General features: G+C 44.3%; 1 protein-coding gene across 1 annotated transcript in view; it reads right to left on the reverse strand.

Moving 5' to 3' along the window:
• Positions 1–24865, reverse strand: part of CACNA2D3 (calcium voltage-gated channel auxiliary subunit alpha2delta 3) — a 939714-nt gene that overhangs the window by 212480 nt on the left and 702369 nt on the right. Inside the window, 3 exon segments of the mRNA XM_054552049.2 lie at positions 11028–11102; positions 18855–18935; positions 20273–20344. Of these exon segments, the coding sequence (XP_054408024.1) occupies positions 11028–11102; positions 18855–18935; positions 20273–20344 (228 nt within the window).

Here is a 24865-nt window from a genome sequence, read left to right on the forward strand (position 1 = left end):
GTCTTGTCTGCTGCATGCCTGAGAAGACAGGACTGCAGAAGCCAGAGAAAGCCTTCACCTAGGTGCTGTCAGGTATGAGCCATGCTACACGTACAGGAATGGTCAGAGCAGAGTGGAGGAAACGGGGCAGTGTCAGCAACTACTTCACGACATGCAGCCTCAAATAGGAATTTGTCAACAAAATGTGGGTCACCTACCCTTCTTTGAAAATCTGGCCTAAATCTATGAACAGATTCCAGAACCCAGCATATTCACCATCCCCATGCCTCAGGGTTTTTGCACACATTGTTTCTTCAGCCTGGACCAGTCTCCACAGTTTTTCTCATCCCCCAGGACTCAGCTTAGTACATCATCCTGGCCAGGCACGGTGGCTCACGCCTGTAATCCTAGCACTTTGGGAGGCCAAGACAGGCGGCTTGCTGAGCTCAGGAGTTCGAGACCAGCCTGGACAACATGATGAAACCCTGTTTCTACTAAAATACAAAAAGTCATCAGGGCATAGTGGCAGGTGCCTGTAATCCCAGCTACTCAGGAGGCTGAGGCACGAGAACTGGTTGAACCTGGGAGGTGGGTGCCTGTAATCCCAGCTACTCAGGAGGCTGAGGCACAAGAACTGCTTGAACCTGGGAGGTGGAGAATGCAGTGAGCCGAGATCGTGCCACGGCACTCCAGCCTGGGCAACAAAGTGAAATTCTGTCTCAAAAACAAAAAACAAACAAAAAAACCATCATCCTTAAGAAAGGGTCTCCCTGACCATCTAACTAAGGCAGATACCTCTCCCGACTTTTTGCTTTCTCAGATCTTTGTTTCTTTTGGCGAGCTTATCCAAATTATGTAGTATTTTTATTCATCAGTTTATTTATGAACTTTAAAAACCCATATCTTCTCTATGAGAACAAAAACACCAAATAAAGGGACAATTCTATCTGCTTTATTTTATTAGTAGATCTTTGGCATCTAATAGGGTGTCTGTCACATGACAGGTGTTCAACAGACAAATGCCAAGTGAGGGAAGGACAGGAGTGGGTGAGGGAGGGAAAGATGGGAGGAAAAAGGAAGGCAGGAAGTGTTCCAGTCACACACAAATGAGCAAGTAATTCATCCAGGTTATCTGAAAGGCCTTCTGCTGCTCCCAAGTGTGCTGGACTGTGGCCTCAAAGTTATAGGCTGCAAACCAGCTCCCTGCAGCCTTCCTTAGCTACCCAGTGCACACGGAGACACCAGGTCCTTTCATAAATTCTCCTTCTTGTCAGTACTTTCAACCGTGGTGCTTGATAACATATTGTTTCATCGTGTGCTCGATTTCCTATACATGGGTTTTCTCTCGTCATTTATTTGTCATTCCACCTCCTTTGCCAAGTACCTCACCAGGCCTTGGATATACAAAGCTGAACAAAACACAGTCTCATCAGTGTCTTCATGCTACTTGCAGCACAGAGGAGCAGATGTGTCAAGATATTTCTACAATGTCGTGGGGAGCCCAGACTCAAAGGTCCATGCAAGAAGACTTGAGGAATGGGGACAGACCCCTCTGTGGGGTAAGGGGAGGCTGAGAGGACTAAAGTTTTACAAAGGAGGGGTGACAGGGCAGCAGGAGGTGGTGTCAGACTGTGAGCTCCTTGAGAACAGGGGTCAGAGCCACACCCAGCAGTGGTTCCCAGACTTTGGGATTCATGGTTGGATCAGTCAGGCTGCTCTGGTTGTCAGCAACAGATAACAATTCTTAATCACTTGAGCAGAAGAGGGGGCTTATTGGAAGGGAATATGGAAATTCTCCACTCCCACTACAATGGGAGATAGATAAATAATGAGTGAATCAATCAATAAAGGACAGAGGGTCTCTCATTCTTCCTTTTTCTTTTTCCTTCCCTCCATCTCTTTCTTCCTTCCTCTCTCCCTCCTTTCCTTTTCTTTGCATTCTTCCATATTTCCTTTCTTCTTTCTCTCTTTCTTTCCTGGCAGAGTAATGACTATAAAAGACAAACCTTCCATGTATTCTCACCTTTGTATCACTCAGGGCTGCAGCAGGAAGCACGTGGTATACACGAGCTGGCAAATTAAGGAGGATTTAGTAAAGAGGCTCTTGGAAAGGCCTGGGCAGGGTGTAGGAAATGACAGGAAATGGTGCAGCACCCTGAAGTTAGAAACAGTGGGGTGCTCCCACCCATCTGCATGAAGGGCCAGAGGGAGAAGCAGGTGCCAGAGCCCAGAGGGAAGTAGGCTTATGTGGCTTTAGAGGGGGTACAGCCAGTCCCGGACGACACGGGTGAACACACAGCCTGACTCCCCTCCCCCCCTCTCTCCATTTCCTGTGAGTGTCCCCCACTCAGCAGACCCCAGAGTCACAGCCCAGATCAGAGGGGTCATTGCTGTGTTCCATACAGGTGGGCATCCTAGGGCCAGGGGGATGTTGTCTGGAGAGGCTGACGGAGGCTCTGCAGCCCAACCTAGCATTTTGTCAAATAACCTGAGGACATAGCTTCGAGATTAAAGAACATTCTTTCAGTTGAATAAGCTTAATTTTATGAAGAAACTACACTGTCCTACAAAGCAGGGGTTCCTTGCTGGCAAGAGGGACCCAGAAGAACTATGGGCTCACAGAGATGGGTAATTATCTATAGCTGTCTTCTTGGTTTTTCTTCTGAAGACTGACCCAAATTTACTTTCTGATTGACACATTCCTTGGCCTAAGCATCAGGGAATATCTTTTTTGCCCTTCAAATATGTATTTATTTATTAATTTAATTTTTTAAATCATTATATATAGAGCATCTTCACACACAGTCAACCCCTCTGTGGTGAGCACTCCATGCACGAGGCAATGAGAACTGACCCAGGCAAGGCACCCAGGGCTCTCGGCACAAGGTCTGGCCCGAGACCCGTGGTGAGGGGCAGTGTCGTGACTCCTGGTAGCCTGGGTGCTGCGGTGCCTGGCACCCAAAGGGGATTCACAAGCACCCTGTCCATAATAAAAAAAAATACCTGTGGGATTGATTCCAAACCCCATCGATCCCTTGAGTGTCCAAGCACACACCCAGTCACAGGAGTTGCGGGTTTGACTTCTAAAGGTCTGCAGAAAGGGCGCAGCTCCCACCCACCAGAAACCCAGGCACCCGCTGACTTGAGTTGTAAGCCTTCCCCTCAACGCTGCAATGCGTCCACTTGTGCCCAGACCAGGCAGTGCGGACGGTGCCCTCACCAACTCCATCAGGAAGAAAGCACACAAGGCTCTGTTTTCTTTCTCTTTCTTTTTTTTTTTTTTAAACCAAATGATGTATTTCCAAAAGAACAGGCTTGCTACGTGGGGTCACACAGTCTTGTTTATTTTTTCTCAGAGAACGCTCTCCTCTGAGCAGATACACTTACTAAGCCTCTGTTAATTCTTCTTTGAAACTAAACGAGATGGACTCAGACCAGGCCTAGGTTGCAGTCGCCTGGGCTCTGTTCTGAGAACGTGCACTGGCAGGGGCTGGCTCTGCATGGGGACCGGGTACTCGGCGGTGCCCGCGCGCCACCTACTGGGCAGTCTCTTTCAGTTCAGCAGCAGCCTGAGAGCGGGGGTCCAGGAGGCTGGCAACAGATCCCTGCATTTGGGGACCACCGAAAGTTCTGTGAATAATGCTAGGCCCAACTCCCCATCCCCCCACCCCCATAGGCTGTGGCCGGCAGAATGCATGGTCCTGAGATGAGAGAGAGAAGTCATGCCTGGTCTGGCCTGAGGTCAGTGATCCTGGGGAGAGTGTAGGGTATCTGCTGAGTGCAGTCCTCCCCCACCTCCTCTGGGAAGCCCTCCTGCATCTCAGGGCACCCTTCCTCTAAGGAAAAGCAGAGACTTCATCTGTGAGCCCATAGTTCTTCTTGGTCCCTCTTACCACCAGGGAACCCTTGCTTTGTGTGATGAGCTTCTTGTGGGCAGAGATCTCCTTCTACCTGCTTCTATGTCTCCATTAACTAGCACAGTACTGGACTCAAGGACATCTGATGAATGCTTGCAGGCAAGCAGGAGGGGATAAGGAGAGATGAAAAGAAAAGGGAGCTTAACTAACCACATTTCTGTTTCTGCACCCGACGTAGCAAGGACTCAACAAATGTTTGGTGAATGAATGTGTGTCACCTGCTCTTCTCATTTACTGTAAGAAACTGGTACTCAGATATCTAATCATCAGCATCACTCAAACACCCTGCAGATCATTCACCAAATATTTACTGACTACCCCCTTTGGGTAGTAGCAAAGTCCCAGCTATTCACAAAGGACCACAGGGGAGAAGTTAAACAATAGACGTTTTCCAAGAGTGGTGATTCTAGAAAACTAAAGCAGGGGATGTGATGGAGAGTGATGGAGGAGTATGGCTTCTCTGGGTGGGTGCAGCGATGCTTCTCTGAGGTGACATCTGAGCTAAGAAGGGGAGGATGAGAAAATGCCAGTAAAAGGTGTACCTGGGACAAGATTTCAGGTAAAGAAGAGTTGAACATGAGAATTTGGAGCAGGAAGGAGCTTGGGATTTCTAAGGAACGGATGAAAGGACCTGCTATTTCCTCAGTTGCGGAATTGCATAGTTAAGAAAAATTCCATTTGACTTTCACATCTAAATTCTTTGGAATTATACAGAATCTCTTCCTATGGCCTATTGCTTGAACTAAGTCAGCTGGATTCTAGAAGTGCTCCTACCTTTTTAAACCCTTATTTAAACTGATGTTTGATATGCACTGTCTAGTTAGCATTTAACACATATTCACATGTGTCCATGGGGGATGTCCACTTAGTTCCATACAAGAAGACTAAAGTGTGAGAACATTTACACTGATTAGCATGTCCATGTATCAATCCATGGATTTAATAATCTTCCATGAGGGCCCATCTATAACCATTAACAAACGTGCACTGCCCAGGAATCCACAAGAACAAAGAAGCAGAATCCATGTTCACAATGGGGCAAGGAGAGTCCAGAGTGACACAGGGAAAGGCTAGTGCCATCCTGGAACCCAGGCTGTGGAGAGCTGGTGGTGGAAACAGCAATATTAAATTCCAGCGGAGGTGCGAGGACTCTTGGGTTAGGAAAATTTAAACTCGTTCAAGAGTTCATCTGAGTTTTCCAGAACAACAGAAATGGCTTTGGCATCAAAACATTCTGATTTAGATGACCTAAGAGCTCAGGTTCACCTAGCATGGCTACTGCTTTCCACCCACTGGCCTCCATGACAGTTTGTCTACGGAAGTCTAGATGGCGTAGGGGTGAACCTACATGGCTAGAATAGGCAGAGTTTCCAGGCCAAACTATGGAGCTCATCTGCCCTCGCAATCAAGTCAAGGCCCCTTGAATTCTGGGCAACCTCCCACTTCCACTCCTGGACACTGGAGAGGCTACAGCCTGGGAGGGAGGGAGGGAGGGGTGGTGGCCACAGCAGAGGAGGCTAACTGGCCACTGACTGTTGGCCCAGACTTCTAGGATGGCACAATGATGGGGGGTGGTGGCAATAGAGCCTGCTCTAACTCACTTTAAGGAAATAGGAGGTCCTATAACCCATTTTATCTAGAAGGGTCCAAAATGTCCGGTCACACTCTAGACCTGTGCTGTCCCTTATGGGAGCCACAGCCACAGGTGGGTCTTGAGCACCCGCAATGTGGCTTGCCTGAATTGAGATGTGCCATGTAGGATATACATCAGATTTCAAAGATTAGCATGAAAAGAATGTAAAATATCACATTAATAATGTCAATATTGATTATATATTGAAACACTGATACTTTGGATATGCTGGGATAAATAAAATATATTCTTATATTTAATTTCACTTGTTTCTTTTGTATTCTTTTAGATGTGGCTCCTAGAAAATTTGAAATTACATAGGCAGCTCCTGTTTGTGGCTCACATTATATTCCTACTGGACAGTGTTAAGTCTAGACAGATTCTGACATGATTACCTTGGTATTGGTCCATATGGCTGCAAAGACCAGGCATCCCAGTCACTCCCACCCTCCAATCACTCTGCCTCCCATTTCCTGAAGAACCCACACAGCAGAGTGAACTTAGTACATCTAAACTGACTGGGGTTAAGGGTCCTGGTTCTGGCACTTTCTAGTTATGTGATCTGGGAGATGTCACCTTATGACTCAGTGCCTCAGCTTCCCGTCTGTAACATGAGGATATTTACCTTCCTCTAAGAGAAGCCCAGCTGCTCAGCCCAGTACTCACAGTTGTCCTCACTTCAACTCCAGGCTGCTGCTAGATGTATCTTCCACCTGGACCTCCCCTTGCCTTCACCCTTTCCTTAAGCCTCTAGGCCTTTCCAAGGCACATAATATCCTAGGCTTGCTATTCAGTTAGTCACTGATTAAAAGCATTAACACATGTGAAACACTTAGACTAGTTCCTGTCCCATAAAAAGGAATCAGTGAATGTTAGAAAAATATACTAATACCAACAACAACAAACAAATAAAAAGCGCATCTTCTCTACTGTACACAGTTACTGATACACATATCTTATCCATCCTATTAGAGTTTGAGTTATTTGAGGCAGGGCACATCTCTGAGCAGCTTGCTCAAGCCTATAACATAGTGAACATCCAGTGTATGTTGAAGGAATGAATGTGAATTTCTCTCTATCATTTTTACCTCCCATCTCATCCACTCCCACATATGTGACCCATGTGACTGGCAGATTTTCATCCAGAATGAAAACTCTACAGCATCCTTCCTCATCTCCTGGGTTTGCAGACACAGAGCAAACAGCTTTTGGCCAATTTCAATGCAGGCTTCATGGAAATGAGTCCTAAATTTTGCCTGCCCGAGGCTCCTCTGTGGAACCCTGCCATTGCTGCGGCTGCTGAAAGGGAACCTCCTTTGTGTTTTCCTATCGGTTTGACCAGGTCCACATTCCAGACCTCCTCCTTGGGGGAAGGAAATCAATTTAGCTGTCCCTTTATTCTAAAAGGTAGGGACAGATGGATGACCAAAATCTCAACCCAATCCGCTGTTGGGCAAAAGAAAAGAAGACCTATTCAGGGCTCCACATTCTAAGAAAAATTCATAAAGCTCTCAAATACAAAGGAATTATAAAAAGCAAGAAAACAAAATCTAGTCTGTAACCATACCTCAATGTTTAACAAGTGGTAACGATTAAACAAACAAACATTCCAGGAGCATCATAACAACTCAAAAAGCATTTCTCAAGATCAAGAGCATTTAATCACTCTTGATGCGCTGTTGTTCCATTCCCCACCTTGAGAATAGGTGTCTGTCCCCATTTGTGCTGCAGCCCCCCGGCCCCTTTGAAGATTACTTTATCAGTCTTCAGTCTAACACAGGACTGAGCCACACCAGGCACAAGGGCAATGCTTGCTGAACCAACATCAGTTAATCTATCAGGAAGTCACAAGCTGGTGGCGAGGACAGAGAGGTTGAGAAACCCTTGGAGGAGGACTAAGGAGAGCCCAGAGATCGCAGAGAAGCATTGCTTCAGCAGCTTTGCCAGTTAAACCAGAGTGAGTCCGCTGAGTAAGGCCCCAATGTCTGAGCTGTTCTTGGAGACACTTCATGATTCACACCCAAATCACACAAGATTAAAGAAAATACTGGATAAAATCAAGCCAAACATTAAGTTCAGGGGAAAGATTTTATAGGACAAATTAGAAAAATATTGGTACTGTGCTTCAGAGATACTCACCTCTGTCCTCTGGCTGGAGGGGCCGAAACAAAGTCCATGGCAGATGGAGAGGGAATAGGAGTTATTTTAAGTCAGCTTGCTGTGTCCTCCCCATGCTGGCCACAACCGCACACTCACACTCACTGTGCTAATCTGGCAGCCTTGGCCAGAACTAAGGGGATCGTCCATTTGTAATAAGGATTCGAGTATATGGCTGGGCTTGGGAGGAGACAAACGGAGTTTGAATGAGGGTTCCCTGCCTGAGCTAGCCAGAGAAGCTGCTAGCAGCTGGCTGTTCCTAGCCATGCCTGAGAGCTCTGGCCAGGATGGATTTATGCTCCATGAAGACACTGTATTTCCAAGGTAAGTTCACAAGTCATTTACAACCTCCAGAAGAACCTAAAGTAAGTAAAAATGAAACTGGTTTTAGAGGATCCCTTCACTTATTCATCTACTGAGTCCCTACTCTGTGCTGAGGGGGCTGGTGGTTAAGGAAGGAGGAGGGGGAAAGCAGGGATAAGTGAACAAAACAGAGATGAACAAACAACTTGTGCACGCCAGAGCCACGGGTATTCATGCCGGCTGACTCTTAGCTATCATTCTTTAGCTACTGTGGCTGCTAGTATTATTCTTATTGCTACCTTTAAAACAAACAAACAACCTTGGTTTCTTCATATGGTAGGACTCACACAGAACCTCTAGTACAAGTTGTCTACTTGTCTTCTAGACCACAGTTGGCCAAGCTTGCCATAGAACCAAAAAGAAAACTGACGGTGTATGTACACGATCCCTTCCCAATGTCTATCACAAAAACCGGAATCACCTGAATAATCAAAAAGTGCTCTTTAGGTTGCCTCTTTAAGCATCCATTACCACCATGTTCTTCCAACCTTTACAGAAGCTGAGGACAGAACAATAGAAAATAAACACAAACAAGATGTCCAAATAACCGCTACTGCCTCTGAGATATTCTGGGGCCTGCTTTTCTGCACCACGTCCTTTGCTTGCATTATCTCATTTACTGTGACAACAAGCTACGATCTATGCACTACGGTTATGGCAGGATTACAAGAGAAAAGTGCAGCTCAGAGAGCCTGTGTGATTGCCCAAAGTCACACAGTGTGAATGTAGGGGGACTAGGAGTTGAGATTCACAGTGTGATGCTGGAATTGAGTCCCTCCCACTTTGCTGTGTCTTTTGCTCAGAAGGAAAATGCAGAACTCAAGTCAGAGTCAACATACACTTATTGACCACATTCAGATGGGTTAATTCATGTAATGCTTAATGGTTGGTATCACCCTAAACTTCTTCTAAGTATCTGATGGCCTCAGGGTGAGAGACAGATGAATGGGATAGATGACCAACTGGTTTGATCATTCCTTATGTTGTTGTCATGGATCAGCTGCAACATGGTTCATATGGTTTGGGTTCTCACAAATAGAATATGGGGCATTTGTTTGGGCCACTCCATGTATGGTGTGGCCAAAATCCTAGCAACCACCACCACTTTCGGTGTGTCAACAGAAGAACAGCAATGGCATGTGTTTACAAGTATCTCTACTCTCAGGAGATGAACAGCATTGATGGGGTTGGTCTGCTTTTCCAAGAGCCTTTCAGCTGCCCTCTCAGTGGCCACAGCTCTGGAGAGTGCATCAGATGGACTATTTACAAACACACCATTTGCTGCAGGGCCAGAAGATATAAAAGACTGCTAGGCAAATGTTTGTTGGCAAAGCACTGTGGGGACCAGTTCACATTGTGAGTCCACTGTGTGGCGGGCAGCTAATCATTTCCATTGCCACAGAGAGAAGGATGCTACCTTGGTACTTCTGACATCTGATTCCATTTCATTTTTCCTTTAAATGACAGGCAATGATAAATAGGAAATTAATCCACTTACTGGTAGAAGATTTGGGTTTGATTGTTTCATGGACTCTGTTCCTTTCCAATTTGGAATAAATACACACTAGGAACCCAAACTCAGTCACACAAACTTGTAACTTCTCTTACTTCCAACAAATGATGCCAACTGGGCAACCTGGAGATGGGTAATGTGCTAAGAGTTTTAAACTTCAATATGTTTTTGGACTTAAATGTCTTTAAAAAGACAGCCGCTTTTTCAATCAGACTTTTCAATAATTCTGAGTTACATTTGGAATTAGCCAACTAGTTAATTCAGTCCTTTTCTGATAAAAAGAGTGTTGAAATTGAATATTACCATAAGGCCCATCTTAAAGCATGCATATGGCATCCACATGATGTGGTCATGACTCCATTAATACCAGGGCGATTAGAGCAAAGTTGGATGATGATGGAGCTCTCACATGAACTGTTTCTAAACAATGATGCAAGTGAGAAGTGAACTGGTCCCCACAATGCTTTGCCAACAAACATTTGCATAGCAGGCACTGCTGCTACTTTCTCATTCTGATGAATGGGAAAAGATGGGTGGGGTGGATGGGTATGTATGCACTTGTGTGTGTGCACATAGGTACGTGTGTGTTTGCTGATTGCTAAAGAAAACAATCTACACTTTCTTAACTTTAAAAAACAGTGTTCACTGCATTACTCTTTATAATTCTATACCTTCTTTAAAAATTAGATAAGTACACACAAACCCAAAGGGATGTCCTTTTTTCAACACACTGCAACTAGTTCAGGGGTGACAAACTTGTGGCCAATGCCACAAGGGCAGCCTTGCCCAGGGATGTGGGTTGATGCTACCATGGGCTGTTTTGGATTTGGCCTAAACCTACTCACTTCAGAGACGTTAAAAATGATACTGAGAGAAAGAAAGTGGTTTACATATCAGTTCACCAAGCAATGCTACTGGATATGACATAGGCAGGAAATAGAGAAAAATCTCAGCTGCTTTGATTTAACAAAAAAGCTGTTGAATAGCTTCTATCCACAAGACACTGGGCTTAGGCAATGTAATTTGGGGGCAAATCCCATTGTAATAAATTTCCAGGGATCTTGGGTCTAATTTATTGTGTCAAATTAGACTTGCAGTAAGTGGGTCTAGAGCTGGAGTATGAGTGTCCATGTATTACATAAAGGGATCCATTATGATAGGTTTCATGCTGTCTAGAGTTAAAAAAATTTTCCATACGTTAGCAGATGTGAGATAAATAAATAAATGCATATACACATATATGGCTTTTTATACAAAAGCATAATGGTAAATATATTTATCCAATGTTATTTATATATAATGTGTCCAAATACCAGTTTATAAACTCTATAACAATCTTTCCAATGCTATGAATTCAATAGTTTTTTAAAAGTCAAAACTGCAGCAAAGTGTCATCATTGTTGAATTGAAGGAAATCTTTTAAAATCATAAAAGGAGAAATGCAGAAGTACATAATTTCTCTTACCAGCAGCCTGAGTTCTGGATGTGTCAGGATATATCCATTATTTGTGATTGCAAAGGCATAACCGTGAATCCCTAACTGTAAGAGGAAGCAAGAAAGAAACCTTCATTAGCTTGCTCCCTGGTGAATTCACAAAGCATAAAGCAGCCCGGCATTTAGTAATTTACAGCTTTAGCTTGTCATTCATAATGCTTATCAGCACAATATTTCATTAAAATGAATGCAAGGCACTGATCCTTGACATTTGGTGGAAATGAAGACCTGTCACAGGATAAGCTCAACAAATAGCACAATTTAAAATGTCACATCCCCACATTGGCATCCAAGGGCTTTATTTTGATTTATTTAAAACAAAAACAATTACTTTTTTTTTTAACAAGAAAGTGGCTAATGTTTCTGGAAAGACCCTATGTCCAAGTGTACAGAACTTTATCAATGCAGGTGTCTTCTCTCTGCCTGTAATAAGGAAAGAGGGGTCCCCACGCTGCCTCACTTCTAGACTTCGTATAATTCCACGCCCACAGGGGCCATCTCAAATTGGTGCTCCCCTAGGCTGTTATTTTCCAAAATTCTTCAAATATAAAGTGTCCCCCTGCCCCAGCCTACACAGGAGCCTGGCAACCCTTTTCATATCCTTTCATCTTCAAATTGTGTGGCTGCCTAGCTTTTCCATGCATGCTTCCATCAACACAAAGCCTGGGTAATTTTCTATGCAGAGCCTCACTTAATTTATGTTTTCTGACTAAATGGGACTATGGGAAATAGTTTGTGAGCAATGAAATGTTTTATTAGCTTTAAAAAGTATGTAATCAAATTTAACACTGCACTTATTTAAATAATAATCCCAGCTTTTTGACAATATTTCTATTACACAGTTGACTGCACCCATTGGCTACAATAAATTTACCTACAAATCATTCATGTATTAAAACGGCCTCTGGCATAAAACCCATACTGATCTGTCTCTCTGAAGAAAGAAAATGTAACCCAGTTTTGCCAGAGCAGTGAAAGGGGAGAAGAAAAAAGAAATTCTCTATTTTTTTTCCTGAGGAGTTATTTCACAGTTCTGAGCCCCACTGTTAATTTTCTTTAAATTCTCTGCCACTCACATTCTTGAATATGATACTATTAAATGATCCAGACAACACAGTTTACAAACCAGGAATGACCCTGTCTGCTTGTTAGCTTAACGTCAAGGTGATGTGAAATTAACTTCAGAGAATTTAACACTGGCAATTAAAAGTTTCCGTTGCATTACATAAAGCAAATATGCACATGGTAGTCAAGGGCAACAGACGTCTTCTCCTGGAGTTACCTTGCACAGCAAGTCTTAATAAGATTCTACTTGACTCTAATGATAAAAGTATATTTCATTATGCTGTGAAAGATAAACCAGAGATTTCCTATCCTTTGAGATGTATATCGTCTCTTTCATCTTGTCTCTTGGAAAAATGTCAGACACAGTCAACACTGCATTAATTACCATTATTATGTTTCAGTTTCAGATGGACTGGAGGGGTCAAAAAAAAATCTTGAGAGTTTGGCTTTCTCCATTAAAGGCAAAAATTCTATTTTATTGGGAATTCAAACTCAAAATTAAACAAAACAAATAATATTTTATAGTCAGCTCATGTATTCAGCACCTTCTAATGTACATTACTTCGGTTCTTCTTATTTTGCTTGTGAGAAGCAATACGCAAAAGAAGGCAGGACTCCTCTTAATGCCTGTACTCTTATAGTACTTATCAAAATTATAAAAATCAATTATTTGTGGGGTAGAGTATAAGTAATCAGGACTTTTGATTATTTCATGCCTGCCTCCCCTACCAGAATGTAAGTTTCATGAGGGCAAAGGTCCTATCATGCGGTTAAAAATATATGGCGGGGTGGTTGGGATAGAGAGATGAGAAGGGAAAGAAGAGAAAAAGGTGGAAGTAGGGAAACAATAAAAGAAACTGCATTTAGTGCAGATTCTACACAGCTTAGCTAAACTCTCCGCTTCCTCCCCCAGAATGCAGACGCTGAGCTCATCTCCCCATCCCAATGTCCTGCATTCATTGGCCAAGTGCCATCTCTGTTTCCTTATTGCCCCTTCATGCCTCAACCCACTACACTCTGCCTTTGCCCTCCCTCCACCACCAAATATGCCAAATAGGCCAGGGGCCTCTTCATTGCCAAACCCTACAGGATTTTCTCCTACAAATCTTCCTACTTTTCTTAGCCCATTGCTTCCTCTTCCTCGACACTATTCCCTCAGTTTCCAGGTCCCATACTCCTGGGCTTTCTCCTTTTCACAGGATCTTTGTCCTTCGCCCATTCCTCAAGTATTCATTTTCCCTAAGATTCTGTCCCCAGTACCCACTGTCTGCCTTAGCTCTCCTCTCCCTCAATAAGCTGCAGTGACCACCTCTGTGTTGTTGCTCCCCAGATCCACGCTCTGGCCTCAGTCTCCCCCTTCAGTGGCAAACCAAGTATCCAACAGGGTAGTGGTCATCTCTTCTTGGCCATCGCTCTGGCACCTCAGACTCACCCAGTTACAGTGGAGTTCTTCTAAAGCTGTTCTTCCTCCTCCTCTCTCTCAGTAGGCGGCACCACCACCCACACAGACTCCCCAGTTAGAAACTACAGCATCAGTAGTATGAAATCATACTAATGTTTTTCTCCAGGTTTGCTCCAATTCCATCCTGCTACCCAACTGTACCACTACTATATTAATTCAATAGATTTCCACAATGGTCCTCACTGCTCTTCCTACCTCAGAGCTTGACCCCAACAAAACCATCCTCCACGTTGATCCAAGTCAAAGATAATTCTGACCACGTTGCTTTCCTTTGTAACAGCCACTAACAACCCCTTTCATATGTAAGACAGAGCCACAGGCCTGTTCATCAGGTCTCCCTGGGGTGTGGCCCCTGCCTGAGTACTCAACCCTGCCTCCCTCCACTCACTGCCACTCAAGGCACACGGCAGTAACAATCCCCCTGCAATTTTCTCACCCAGCCAGACCTTTATTGGCACAGTGCCTGCTACCCAAGGCACCCCTCCTTCTCTCTCCCTGTGGCTAATCCTCACCCATGCTATAAGCTCAGCCTCAGCTCATCTCTTGTAAAAAGGCTCTCCTGACCTGCACTTTGCTTTGTCCTTTCCATACCATCATCACTATGTTTACCCTAGCACCTAAAAATGCTACACTTGGCTGGGCACAGTAGCTCATGCCTGTAATCCTAGCAGATTGAGAGGCTGAGGCAGGTGGATCACCTGAGGTCAGGAGTTCGAGACCAGCCTGACCAACATGGTGAAACCCTGTCTCTACTAAAAATACAAAACTTAGCCAGGCATGGTGGCGGGCACCTGTAATCCCAGCTACTCGGGACGCTGAGGCAGGAGAATCGCTTGAACCCAGGAGGTGGAGGTTGCACCACTGTACTCCAGCCTGGGCAACAGAGTAAGCCTCAAAGAAAAAAAAAAAAAAGCTACTCTCACTTTTCTGCCTCTCAACCCTAGATAGTTCTCTTTCCTTCCTCTGATTTGTCCTAGAAAGAACTGGAGGTGGTCGGGCGCGGTGGCTCAGGCCTGTAATCTCAGCACTTTGGGAGGCTGAGGCTGGCAGATCACTTCAGGTTAGGGGTTCAAGACCAGCCTGGCCAACATGGTGAAACCCCATCTCTACTAAAAATACAAAAACCAGCCAGGCATGATGGTGGGTGCCTGTAATCCCAGATACTCTGGAAGCTGAGGCAGGAGAATTGCTTGAACCTGGAAGGCAGAGGTTGCAGTGAGCCAAGATCGCGCCACGGTACTCTAGCCTGGGTGACAGAGCCAGACCCTGTCTCAAAAAAAGAAAAAAGAAAAGAAAAAAAAAGGGAAAAGAAAAGAAAAAAGCAGTAACTGGAGGCAGTACTTCCTCCATCAGAATGAGCTCTTTGTGGGAAAGGGGCCACCTCACTTACCTTTGACTTCTACAGTCCCTAGCACAAGGTCAGGCATGCGGTAGGCATTCAGTTACAGTCTGTGTATTTAAGACATTTGCCACTTTACTCAAATGTTAACTAGTTCATCTTGAAAATTCCAACTAAAGTAAATACTAAAAACGAGCTGAAAAGGAGAAGCCAATTTGCTCCAGGAGATGTACAGCCAGTCCTTCTTAAGCCTGTACCTGAGAAAGTCTTCCTGATATTCAGAAACTGGTTAAAATCCTCCCCAGGAAGGCATTCTGAGAAAATAACATCGGAATGTTTTGTGTGTTGATTGATGGCATATAGCTATATCCTAATGTAGACGAAGGAAGGGCAGCTCTGACCACATCTCAAAATACAACACATTCTGTGGGTGAGTCTCTCAAATTAAAAGCTTATATGACAAAGTCCAACATTAGTTTTTGGCCACAAATCAATACACTGATGAAATCGCTAATTTTGGTTTTATCCAAAATAGAACCAGTCTTCCTGTCCATTCTAATGTCCACTCTAATGTCCATTCTAATGTCCATGGAGCAATGGAGAACAGATCGGACACCAGGCCTTCCAGCACTTGGGCTTGCCAAAGGGGCCCTGGACCAGAGGCATGTTCTCCTAGAGGCCAGAAGCCACATGGTCCAACAGCCTGGGGAAAGGAGGCACTTCCTTTCCAACTGGAGAGACTGAGCTAATGAAGTGAACCCAATTATAAAATGGCTCGTTATGTTAACAGAGGTCGTGGTGTCTGGAAATTATTGCTGGGGTGTCTGGAATTCTCAATAAAAATTACAGGAAGTCTGATTGCTTGTGGGAAAATCTATGAAGCTAAGAGAGAAAGAAAGAATTCTATCTTCTGGGAAAACCCCAAGAGCCAAGAGCTGACTCATCTTTACAAGGTGTTAATCAGGAGGGCAAGGTGTGACCTGAACTCTGCTCCCTGGAGCTCTCCTCTCCTGGATGAGAGAGGCCCATTTGGCCGTGGCTGTCCCTGGCTGACACGCACCCCTTTCACAAGGCTCTGTATGGGAACCAGAGGGAAGGATGCTTTAGGTTAACCTATGCCATATCTACGTCAATGGTTCCCAGCTTGACCCTTGGAAAAGCACAAAATACAGATGCCTGCATTTCAAGCACTGCTGATTAATTTTCTATAGCTGATTTTCTTCCTCTATTCCCTTGTTATGCTTTGTTTCCTTCATCTGTTACTAGCAAAATGATGTTGAGAAAGTTATTTCAAGCATCCTTAAGTAAAAATGAGGCCAAAACGTCCCCACTGCATGGGAATGTAATAAGAATTCAATAGGAATAATGCATGTAAAGTACTTTGGATGACACCAACCACATAGTAAGAAGTTCAATAAATGTCTTAGTGTATTTTAGTTAGTATTATGATTTTATTTTAACTATTACTATTATGATTGTCATTGCTCTTATTGTTCTTGGTAGCATTGTGGTTACAGAGGTTAAAATCATGGCTCTTGGGGCCGGGTGCGGTGGCTCATGCCTGTAATCCCAGCACTTTGGGAGGCTGAGGTGGGTGGATCACGAGGTCAGGAGATCGAGACCATCCTGGCTAACATGGTGAAACCCCGTCTCTACTAAAAATATAAAAAATTAGCCGGGTGTGGTGGCGGGTGCCTGTAGTCCCAGCTAGTCGGGAGGCTGAGGCAGAAGAATGGCATGAACCCGGGAGGTGGAGCTTGCAGTGAGCCGAGATCACGCCACTGCACTCCAGCCCGGGTGACAGAGCGAGACTCTGTCTCAAAAACAAAAAAAAGAAAAAAAAAGAAAAAACAAAAAACCATGGCTCTTGGCTGGTTGCAGTGGCTCACGCCTGTAATCCTAGCACTTTGGGAGGCTGAGGCGGGTGGATCACGAAGTCAGGAGTTCAAGACCAGCCTGAACAACATGGTGAAACCCCATCTCTACTAAAAGGACAAAAATTAGCCAGGCATGGTGGCGTGCACCTGTAATCCCAGCTATTTAGGAAGCTGAGGCAGGAGAACCGCTTGAACCCAGGAGGTGGAGGTTGCAGTGAGCTGAGATGGTGCCACTGTACTCCAGCCTGGGCCACAGAGCAAGAGTCCGTCTCAAAAGAAAAAAAAAAGTCATGGTTCTCCTGCTTGCAAGGTGTGAGATTTGGCAAGATATTTAAGCTTTCCATGCCTCAGTTTCTTTAACTATAAAATGGGGGTGACTGTAATGTCTACTTAGTAAGCGAGACAATGCCATAAAGAGCACTGCACATTGCCTGGTAGAGGAAGCTTGGAGAAATGGACACAAAGGATAATTGTTACTGGTTCCTTGTCATGTTCCTTCTTTCTTGATTTATTGGACATGTACCAAGTAGTGGCCCGGTGCTTAGGTTTCTAAATCTCCTCATGTGAAATAAGAGGCTCAAGAATTGTTTGGAAATGTTCTCTACAGGTGGGATGCCTTTTCTGAAACTGAGCCAGCAGTTCTGGACACCTAGGTCTGGCCATTTCATCAAAAGTAAAGTCCACTATATTTAGGGGCCTGAAAGTCTTCCCTCATCTCCATCTTTGACTTTCAGTTTCTCAGGAACTACAGTTTCCAACATTTATTATGTGGGTTTGGATCAATGAAATGTCCTTTCATGCCTCTGGGAACTTAACTCCAATTATAAAAGCCCTGGTGGATGAAGCTGGGGAACAAGGATTGGAAGGACTTGTCCACATCCACCTCATCAATGATGTAGCCAGGAACCTGCAGAGTCAAGCTCTAACCACTGCCTGCCTCCACCTGAGGCCCAGGAAAGCCCAGGTCCCCCTCACAGCTGTGGTGAATCAGGCCCCAGCACATCAGGGAGGGTGGTGCTAAGAAAGAAGCCCCTGGCAGCCAATAATCCCTGATTCCTGGGCTCCCTTTAGATGGAGACAAAGAGAACCCTTGTTAATCTGAGTGGGCCAGAAATGGAGACCAGCTAGCCGGTCAGCTTGATGCTGGGGGAGGAGAGGGTGGATGTGGTGTTTGCCCCTGTGCAGCCAGTGGAGCCCTTTGTCCAGTGAATCAACCAGATCTGGTGTGGGCTGCTCTCTGATGCCTCTGGCATGCACATGCTCATGCCTACATTCAGAGCACTCTTGGGCAGTGCTGTGTGCCTGGGTTGTGCCTCAAGGGCATCCCCCTCCCACTTTTTGATTTGTTTTTCCAAAGAGTCCCCACCAGGAAATAGGAGAGTTTTCTGGATGGGGTCTAAGAACTCTCTGGACATTTTTTTTTTTTTTTTTTTTTTTTTTTTTTGAGACGGAGTCTCACTCTGTCGCCCAGGCTGCAGTGCAATGGTACGATTTCGGCTCACTGCAAGCTCCGCCTCCCGGGTTCACGCCATTCTCCTGCCTCAGCCTCCGGAGTAGCTGGGACTACAGGCGCCTGCCATCATGACCGGCTAATTGTTTTGTATTTTTAGTAGAGACAGGGTTTCACCGTGTTAGCCAGGATGGTCTCGATCTCCTGACCTCATGATCCACCCGCCTCGGCCTCCCAAAGTGCTGGGATTACAGGCATGAGTCACCGTGCCCGGCCTGGACTATCTTTTTAAAAGGCAAACCAGTCATGTCGATATCCTGTGTGTATCAGAAAAATTCAATGATCACGTCAAAACTTAAGATATAACATTGATTCTTTAAACTGAGGTTAGAGGAGGTAAATAAGAAAAATAGCAAGTCATTGTAAATAATAAAAAAAAAAACCTTTTAAATAACTGTGCAGATGGTACAAAGACAAGCTAACAGGCTATAATAGTAGTGAGCAAAAACATCGCTCCAAAGTAGAGTTTGAAGCCTGAACTTTGTGAAAACAAGGCTCCAGGCATCTCTGTTGCTTTGATTTCAGGGATCAGGTCATTCATTACCTTGTATTTGGGGATGGTCTTCAAAAGTTCTTTCACTGGGACATCTGTGCCAACCACTCCCAGGAGAATGCCCTTCGATCTCTGTCGAAAATAAACATTGAATTATAATAACAGTAAGTTAACTTGGCAAAAGAAATAGAATCTCATGAGAAGTCACATACCATCTGCCTGGTGCCTTCCCCAAACTGATACAGATTGAGGATTAACCCATATCTCCAAGAACAGTCTCTTCTATCCCCTACCCTCCACCCAAAATGTTACTGGGTAAAATGAGAGCTTCTCAGGCTAACCATTAACTACTACAGTCCCCAGTGCATACTCCTACCAAGATACTACAATAGCTTCCCTCTCCTCTCTTGAAAATTAAACACTGATTCGAAGAAACACAAGAGTTTTAGCAGCTAAGGGCTCTAAACATTCACCAGTTTCTCTTATGAAAGCTTTTTACAGGAAAGACAGCACGTTAACTGCTTTCTCAATTTACACTGCCATCTGGTGCCCAGGAGAGAGAGTCTAAATAGCAAGAGAAATATATAATAACCCTAACACTTTTACCAACTGAGGACCAAGGTGAAGGAATAGGCCTCTGGAGCCCCATTTTCCAAGGCATGTAGCCATTGTGATTTGCTAAAACTTTTCAGTGTCAGAAAGGCCATTTTTTTAAGGCTCTGTGGTGGGTTGAACAGTGTCCCCACAAGTTCATGTCCACCCAGAACCTCAGAATATAATACTATTTGGACATAGCATCTTTGCATATGCAATTGTTAAGGATCTTGAGATGAAATCATCGTGGATTTAGGGTGGGCTCTAAATCTCATGACTGATTTCCTTACAACAGGGAAGGACACAGAGAGACATATAAGAGGAACAGGCCACATGAAAACAGAGGCAGAGATTGAAGTGACACTGCCACAAGCCAAGGAATGCCAGGGGCCCCGAGAAGCTGAAAGAGGCAAGGAAAAATTCTTCCCTAGAACCTTCAGAGGGAGCATGGCCCTGCCGACATCTTGATTTCAGACTTCTAGGCTCTATAACTGTGAGAGGAGAAATTTCTATTTTTTTAAGCCACCCAGTTTGTGGCACTTTGTTCCTAACAGCCCTAGGAAACTAATAAAAGGCTGGTAACTATAAATGAGAGTGGTCGGTGCACCATAATCACGGATGGTCTCTGGGGCTTTTCCTCCTCTGGTCCTCTAATACTTAAACTTTGGAAAGGTGTTGCGAACTCTAAAACGATGCCAGCCTGGGTTCCTCTCATCTGTTTTTGATGTGGTGATTCTAACAGCAAGATCAAACAATAAGGAAAAATGACCTACATCCTATGCTTAAAAATCAAAAGTCAACAGAGCTGGAGTCAGAGGGGATCTGAGAAAACCACCCTCCTAGCATCAAGCAGGAGGCTCAGCCACTGTACTCACGGTTTCGTTCTGCTTACTAAACACAGGCATGGCTACAGTGGTCATCAGGACGGGGCCCTGATCATCAGTCAGCTGGATAGAAGAGAAAAGCCAGTTACCAGGGAACGGTCTGGAAACCACAGTTCTGGAGGCCACCCCCTTGACAATCATGTCCTTTCCAAACCAGGGGCTGTTGAGATGGAACAGTGCCCACCCAAGCCTTTAGTGGAGCGTGGAGCACAATGTCTCCTGGATTTGCAGAGGACAGTCCCAGCCCCAGCTGGGGAAATAAATCAGTTGTCGTTAGTCACTCCAGCAGATCTGTTCTCTGCTTTCAGCCACTTTGGTTCAAATAGAACCTTGTTTGGATCTTCCTGATTCATTGTATTTTATTCATTGTATTTATTAGGCAAAATTTTACTATTTTGCCTCCCAGACACTTATGTTTCATAAGAGTGCTTCTCCGTAATCTAAATATTGAGGATCAGAAAGCATGCACACAAAGGGTCTGGTGAGTTGCCCCTGCTGAAAACAACAGAATCTGGAAGTATTTATTTTCCCCAAGGTAGCCAGTCAAGGCCGTTTTACCTCTCTGGGTCTCTGAATGCCAGTCCCAGATGGAAAACAAATAAAACAAAAACAAAATTAAATAATAACTTCATCATCTGACTTCTAAAATCATGATGAAGAAGGTAATCATTTTTCTTATAAGAATGGCCCTTGAGGACAGGCATGGTGGCTCACATCTGTAATCCCAGCACTTTGGGAGGCCGAGGCAGGCAGATCACGAGGTCAGGAGACTGAGACCATCCTGGCTAACGTGGTGAAACCCCATCTCTACTAAAATACAAAAAATTAGCCGGGTGTGGTGGCAGATGCCTGTAGTCCCAGCTACTCGGGAGGCTGAGGCAGGAGAATGGCGTGAACCTGGGAAGCGGAGCTTGCAGTGAGCCGAGATAGCACCACTGCACTCCAGGCTGGGTGACAGAGCGAGACTCCCTCCCAAAAGAAAAAAAAAAAGAAAAAAAAAAGAATGGCCCTTGAAATACAGCATGTGATCCACGTCTGTAAACCTCTCAATTGGGTTACAGACACATGGAGACACACCATTGCACCTGCTTTTTACACAGTGTTGGGAGACAGGCAGGAACCCCTACTCTGTCCCAAACAAATAGGGAAACAGAGTCTTGGAACATGGTAGGCTTTGGCCCAAGACAAATCTGGTTCTAAATCTCAGCTCTGAATATTTCCTAACTGCACTAGTGAAGTCTCCATGTGCTCATATGAAATAATGCCCACTATTCCCCAGCACTGTTGCCATGAAGACAAAACAGAAAACTGCCCAGCATGGTACCTGGCATATGGAAGTGCTCAAAGGATGCCAGCTTCTTTCCTCTGCCTTCAAGGTCACACAGCTAGTAAGTAGCAGAGTCCAAAATGAGATTAAGGCTGGAGGCACTGCTGACAGGCACCAAAATTGACCAGGCAAGTCCTTCTGGCTTCATAGCCTGTTCAAGCCCCAAGTGAAGCAATCTGTGAACTAGAATCCACTATCTTCAACCTAGCGTGTTTTCTGACATTTGGACACTTCTCTTCCATAGCTTTAGTTCCACAGAATAATCAGGCATTGCTCCCTCAATCTACTTGGAAAGAGGCATTATAAAGAGAAGATCCTAAAATCTAAGCGTTTGAAGCCCCCATTGACTGGCTGGTCTCTTGAGTAAAGGTCATTAAACTTAGTCTTTCTTTTGCCTTGTTCTTCCAATAGATTATTAGAGCTGTGGGGTGTCACTACTTACAATGTAGTACCCAGGACAGCAGCACCTGTAGCACCTAAGTGCTTGTTAGAAATAGTCTCAGGCCCCATTCCAAACACTCTGAATGTGAATAATTATTTTAATGATTCGTATGTATATTAAAATGCAAGAAGCATTCGTATAGGGCAATCCTTTCCATTGCATTTCCATCAATAATCATGACAGCTAAAGAAAAGCTGGCAGGTGTTGGAAAAAAACTCCCAACAGGGGTGGAGGGGGCCATGCTTTTATTAGTTTTACATAGATATCAAGATAGTCCTATATCCCTCCATGACAAGTAAAATGAAGCAAGAATCTCCTGGTCTATCTAGGACTGGGAACTCATGGTGACATGGTTAATTTTATGTGTCAGCTTGGCTAGGCCATCATGCTCAGTTGTTTGAGCAACTGCCCGTCTAGATGTTGTTGGGAAGGTGTTTTTTAGATGTGACTAACATTTTAATCAATAGTAAAGCAGATTTAATCAGCAGTAAAGCAGATTATTCTCCATAATGTGGGTGGGTCTCATCCAATCCACTGAAGGCCTTAAGAGAAAAGACAAGGCCCCCCTCAAAAGAAGGAATTCTGCCTGTAGACTGCCTTCAAACTCAAGACTGCAACATCAACTCTTGCTGCAATTTCCAGCATGCCAGACTGCCTGCCTTGCAGATTTCAGACTTGCCAGCCCCACAATTGTGTAACCCAATTCCTTAAACTAAATTCCTCCCCACCCTATTTGTACAGCCTATCTCTAGCTCTATAGGCTATCTCTAGAGAACCATGACTAATAATATACATGGTAATCATGTAAGTGATTATTTTGGGCATCCTAATTTGGGTGAAAGAATACGTAAGCAAGTTTAATTCATCAATATAATAAACAAAAAATATTAACTATGAGATGATGCTGACAGTGTTGCCATGAACCAAGTCAACCAGTATACACAGTCTATAACAGATTTTGGAAACATGGTTCTAACATCTTGCTTAAAATACTCAAAGCATACTGTGGCCACCATTGGAAACCTGCAAGGCTATTTTCAAAGGCAGAACCAGCCCATGGTAAATAGCTCTCTTAGAATTAGAAGTCTTCCCATATTCTGACTCCTTGGTTAATCGTTAATGCTATAAAGAAAACTGATTTGAGCTGATCCATAACTCTGGACAACTTCCACTTTGCAACTCAAATCAAATTTCAAGCAGTGCCAACATGTATCATGGATGAAATAAAAACATACCATTGACAATAATGAGAACTGAAGCCTTTTTCCTGAAACCAGTAAAAATCAGTTATAAATTACTAGTAATTGTCCTGGCACAAAGACAAGATTATGAGAAACTAACTTCAAAATATTAAGCCAGAATATAGTATCAACTTCACTCAGGAGCTAATTCCAAATGTAATTACTGCATCATTACTTTAAAAAAGAAACCCATAATATTGCAATTGTACTGAAACCATTCATTTGTAACCAGCCCCAGGTAAACAAAGGAAATGCATTGAGTTCAGTTGCCAACAGTTCTCATGGACCTCTCCTAGGGGCAGTTCTGGTCCCAATTTGAACTGGCTTGGCCAGAACCCTAACCCGTAGGCTTTCCTATGTATACCAGTTCATCATTATGGCAACAAGGACTGGCAGGAACACAGAAACACCATTTGCAGAAAATTAAGACTCTCTGCTGCACCCACCAGCTCCATCATTCCCAGTCCCCACAGGTCTGGACTCTGTGAATCTTAAACATTTCAAGGAGAAACACATCAATTTGCAAGTTCATTTGCACTGTAAGCACTTTATGATTGAAAGGCATTCTATACTCTTGCCTTAGAAAATAGCAGTCAATGGCAAGTTTTTTTTTTTTTCCAGACCACCAAGCAGAAGTTATGCAGCCAACAATGGCCAGAAACCCTCTGTCCCCCAACACGCTAGGGGGTCCCTGCTTTTCTGTGGCCCCCCAACCTGTAGCTGCTACTGAGGCAAGGGTGCTGCTTATGATTCATACATGTGGCTTCCAAGAAAAATGCAGATGTAGAGTCAACATTCATTTTCCAAGGGGTAGGAGCAGGAGATGGGGGTCACCATGGTCCATCTGGGCAAAATCTCATTAACTTAAGTCCAAGTGGGAATCTTAAAATGAACTGCTGTCAATTACACTTGCCCAGGCTTTGAGCAGGCCTCTGAAATCTGTGGTTGTGTTGCTCTGTTGTATAGTAAGTATATATTATTCCATATCCTTCATTTCCCATGCTACATAATGGGGACCGTTCGAGTATCAAAGGAAATGATGAATAATAATACTGAACATCTGGTTTATAAAACACAAACTTGCTCAACAGATTGACTGCTTCCTGTCAGCTTCCCAAATTAATCATGCATGTAGGCTCATATGAATATGCATTTGAACTCATGTGCAAGGTCCACACGGCCATGCCAGGCCTACTCCTTAATACTTGATTAGTTTCCCACTGATGGCACCAGTTGGCAACATGGCTAGCCCTAGGGCATCACCCCAGAGAGCATAACAACACAAGACTTGTGATCCATCCATTTTGCTGCTGGCCTAGTCACCTACTCATTTCCTTAATAAACACTCCTTGAGCAACAGCTATGTACCAGGTTCCATGCCATGTGCTGGGAAGACAACTAGGAATAAGGCATGGGTCTTATCCCCAAGGAGCCTCAAGTCTGCTAAGGGAGAAAGAAAAGCTAACATGGCAGAGGAAGAACTAGCTGGGGATGGCATGCTGGCTCTCATTCGGTGAGCAGAGAGGCTCTCTTTTCCAGGTCTAGCATGAACTAAAGTGAAAATGCCTGGTGTT

Source organism: Pongo abelii, chromosome 2 (genome assembly GCF_028885655.2).
Source record: "Pongo abelii isolate AG06213 chromosome 2, NHGRI_mPonAbe1-v2.0_pri, whole genome shotgun sequence".
Classification (NCBI taxonomy): Eukaryota; Metazoa; Chordata; class Mammalia; order Primates; family Hominidae; genus Pongo; species Pongo abelii.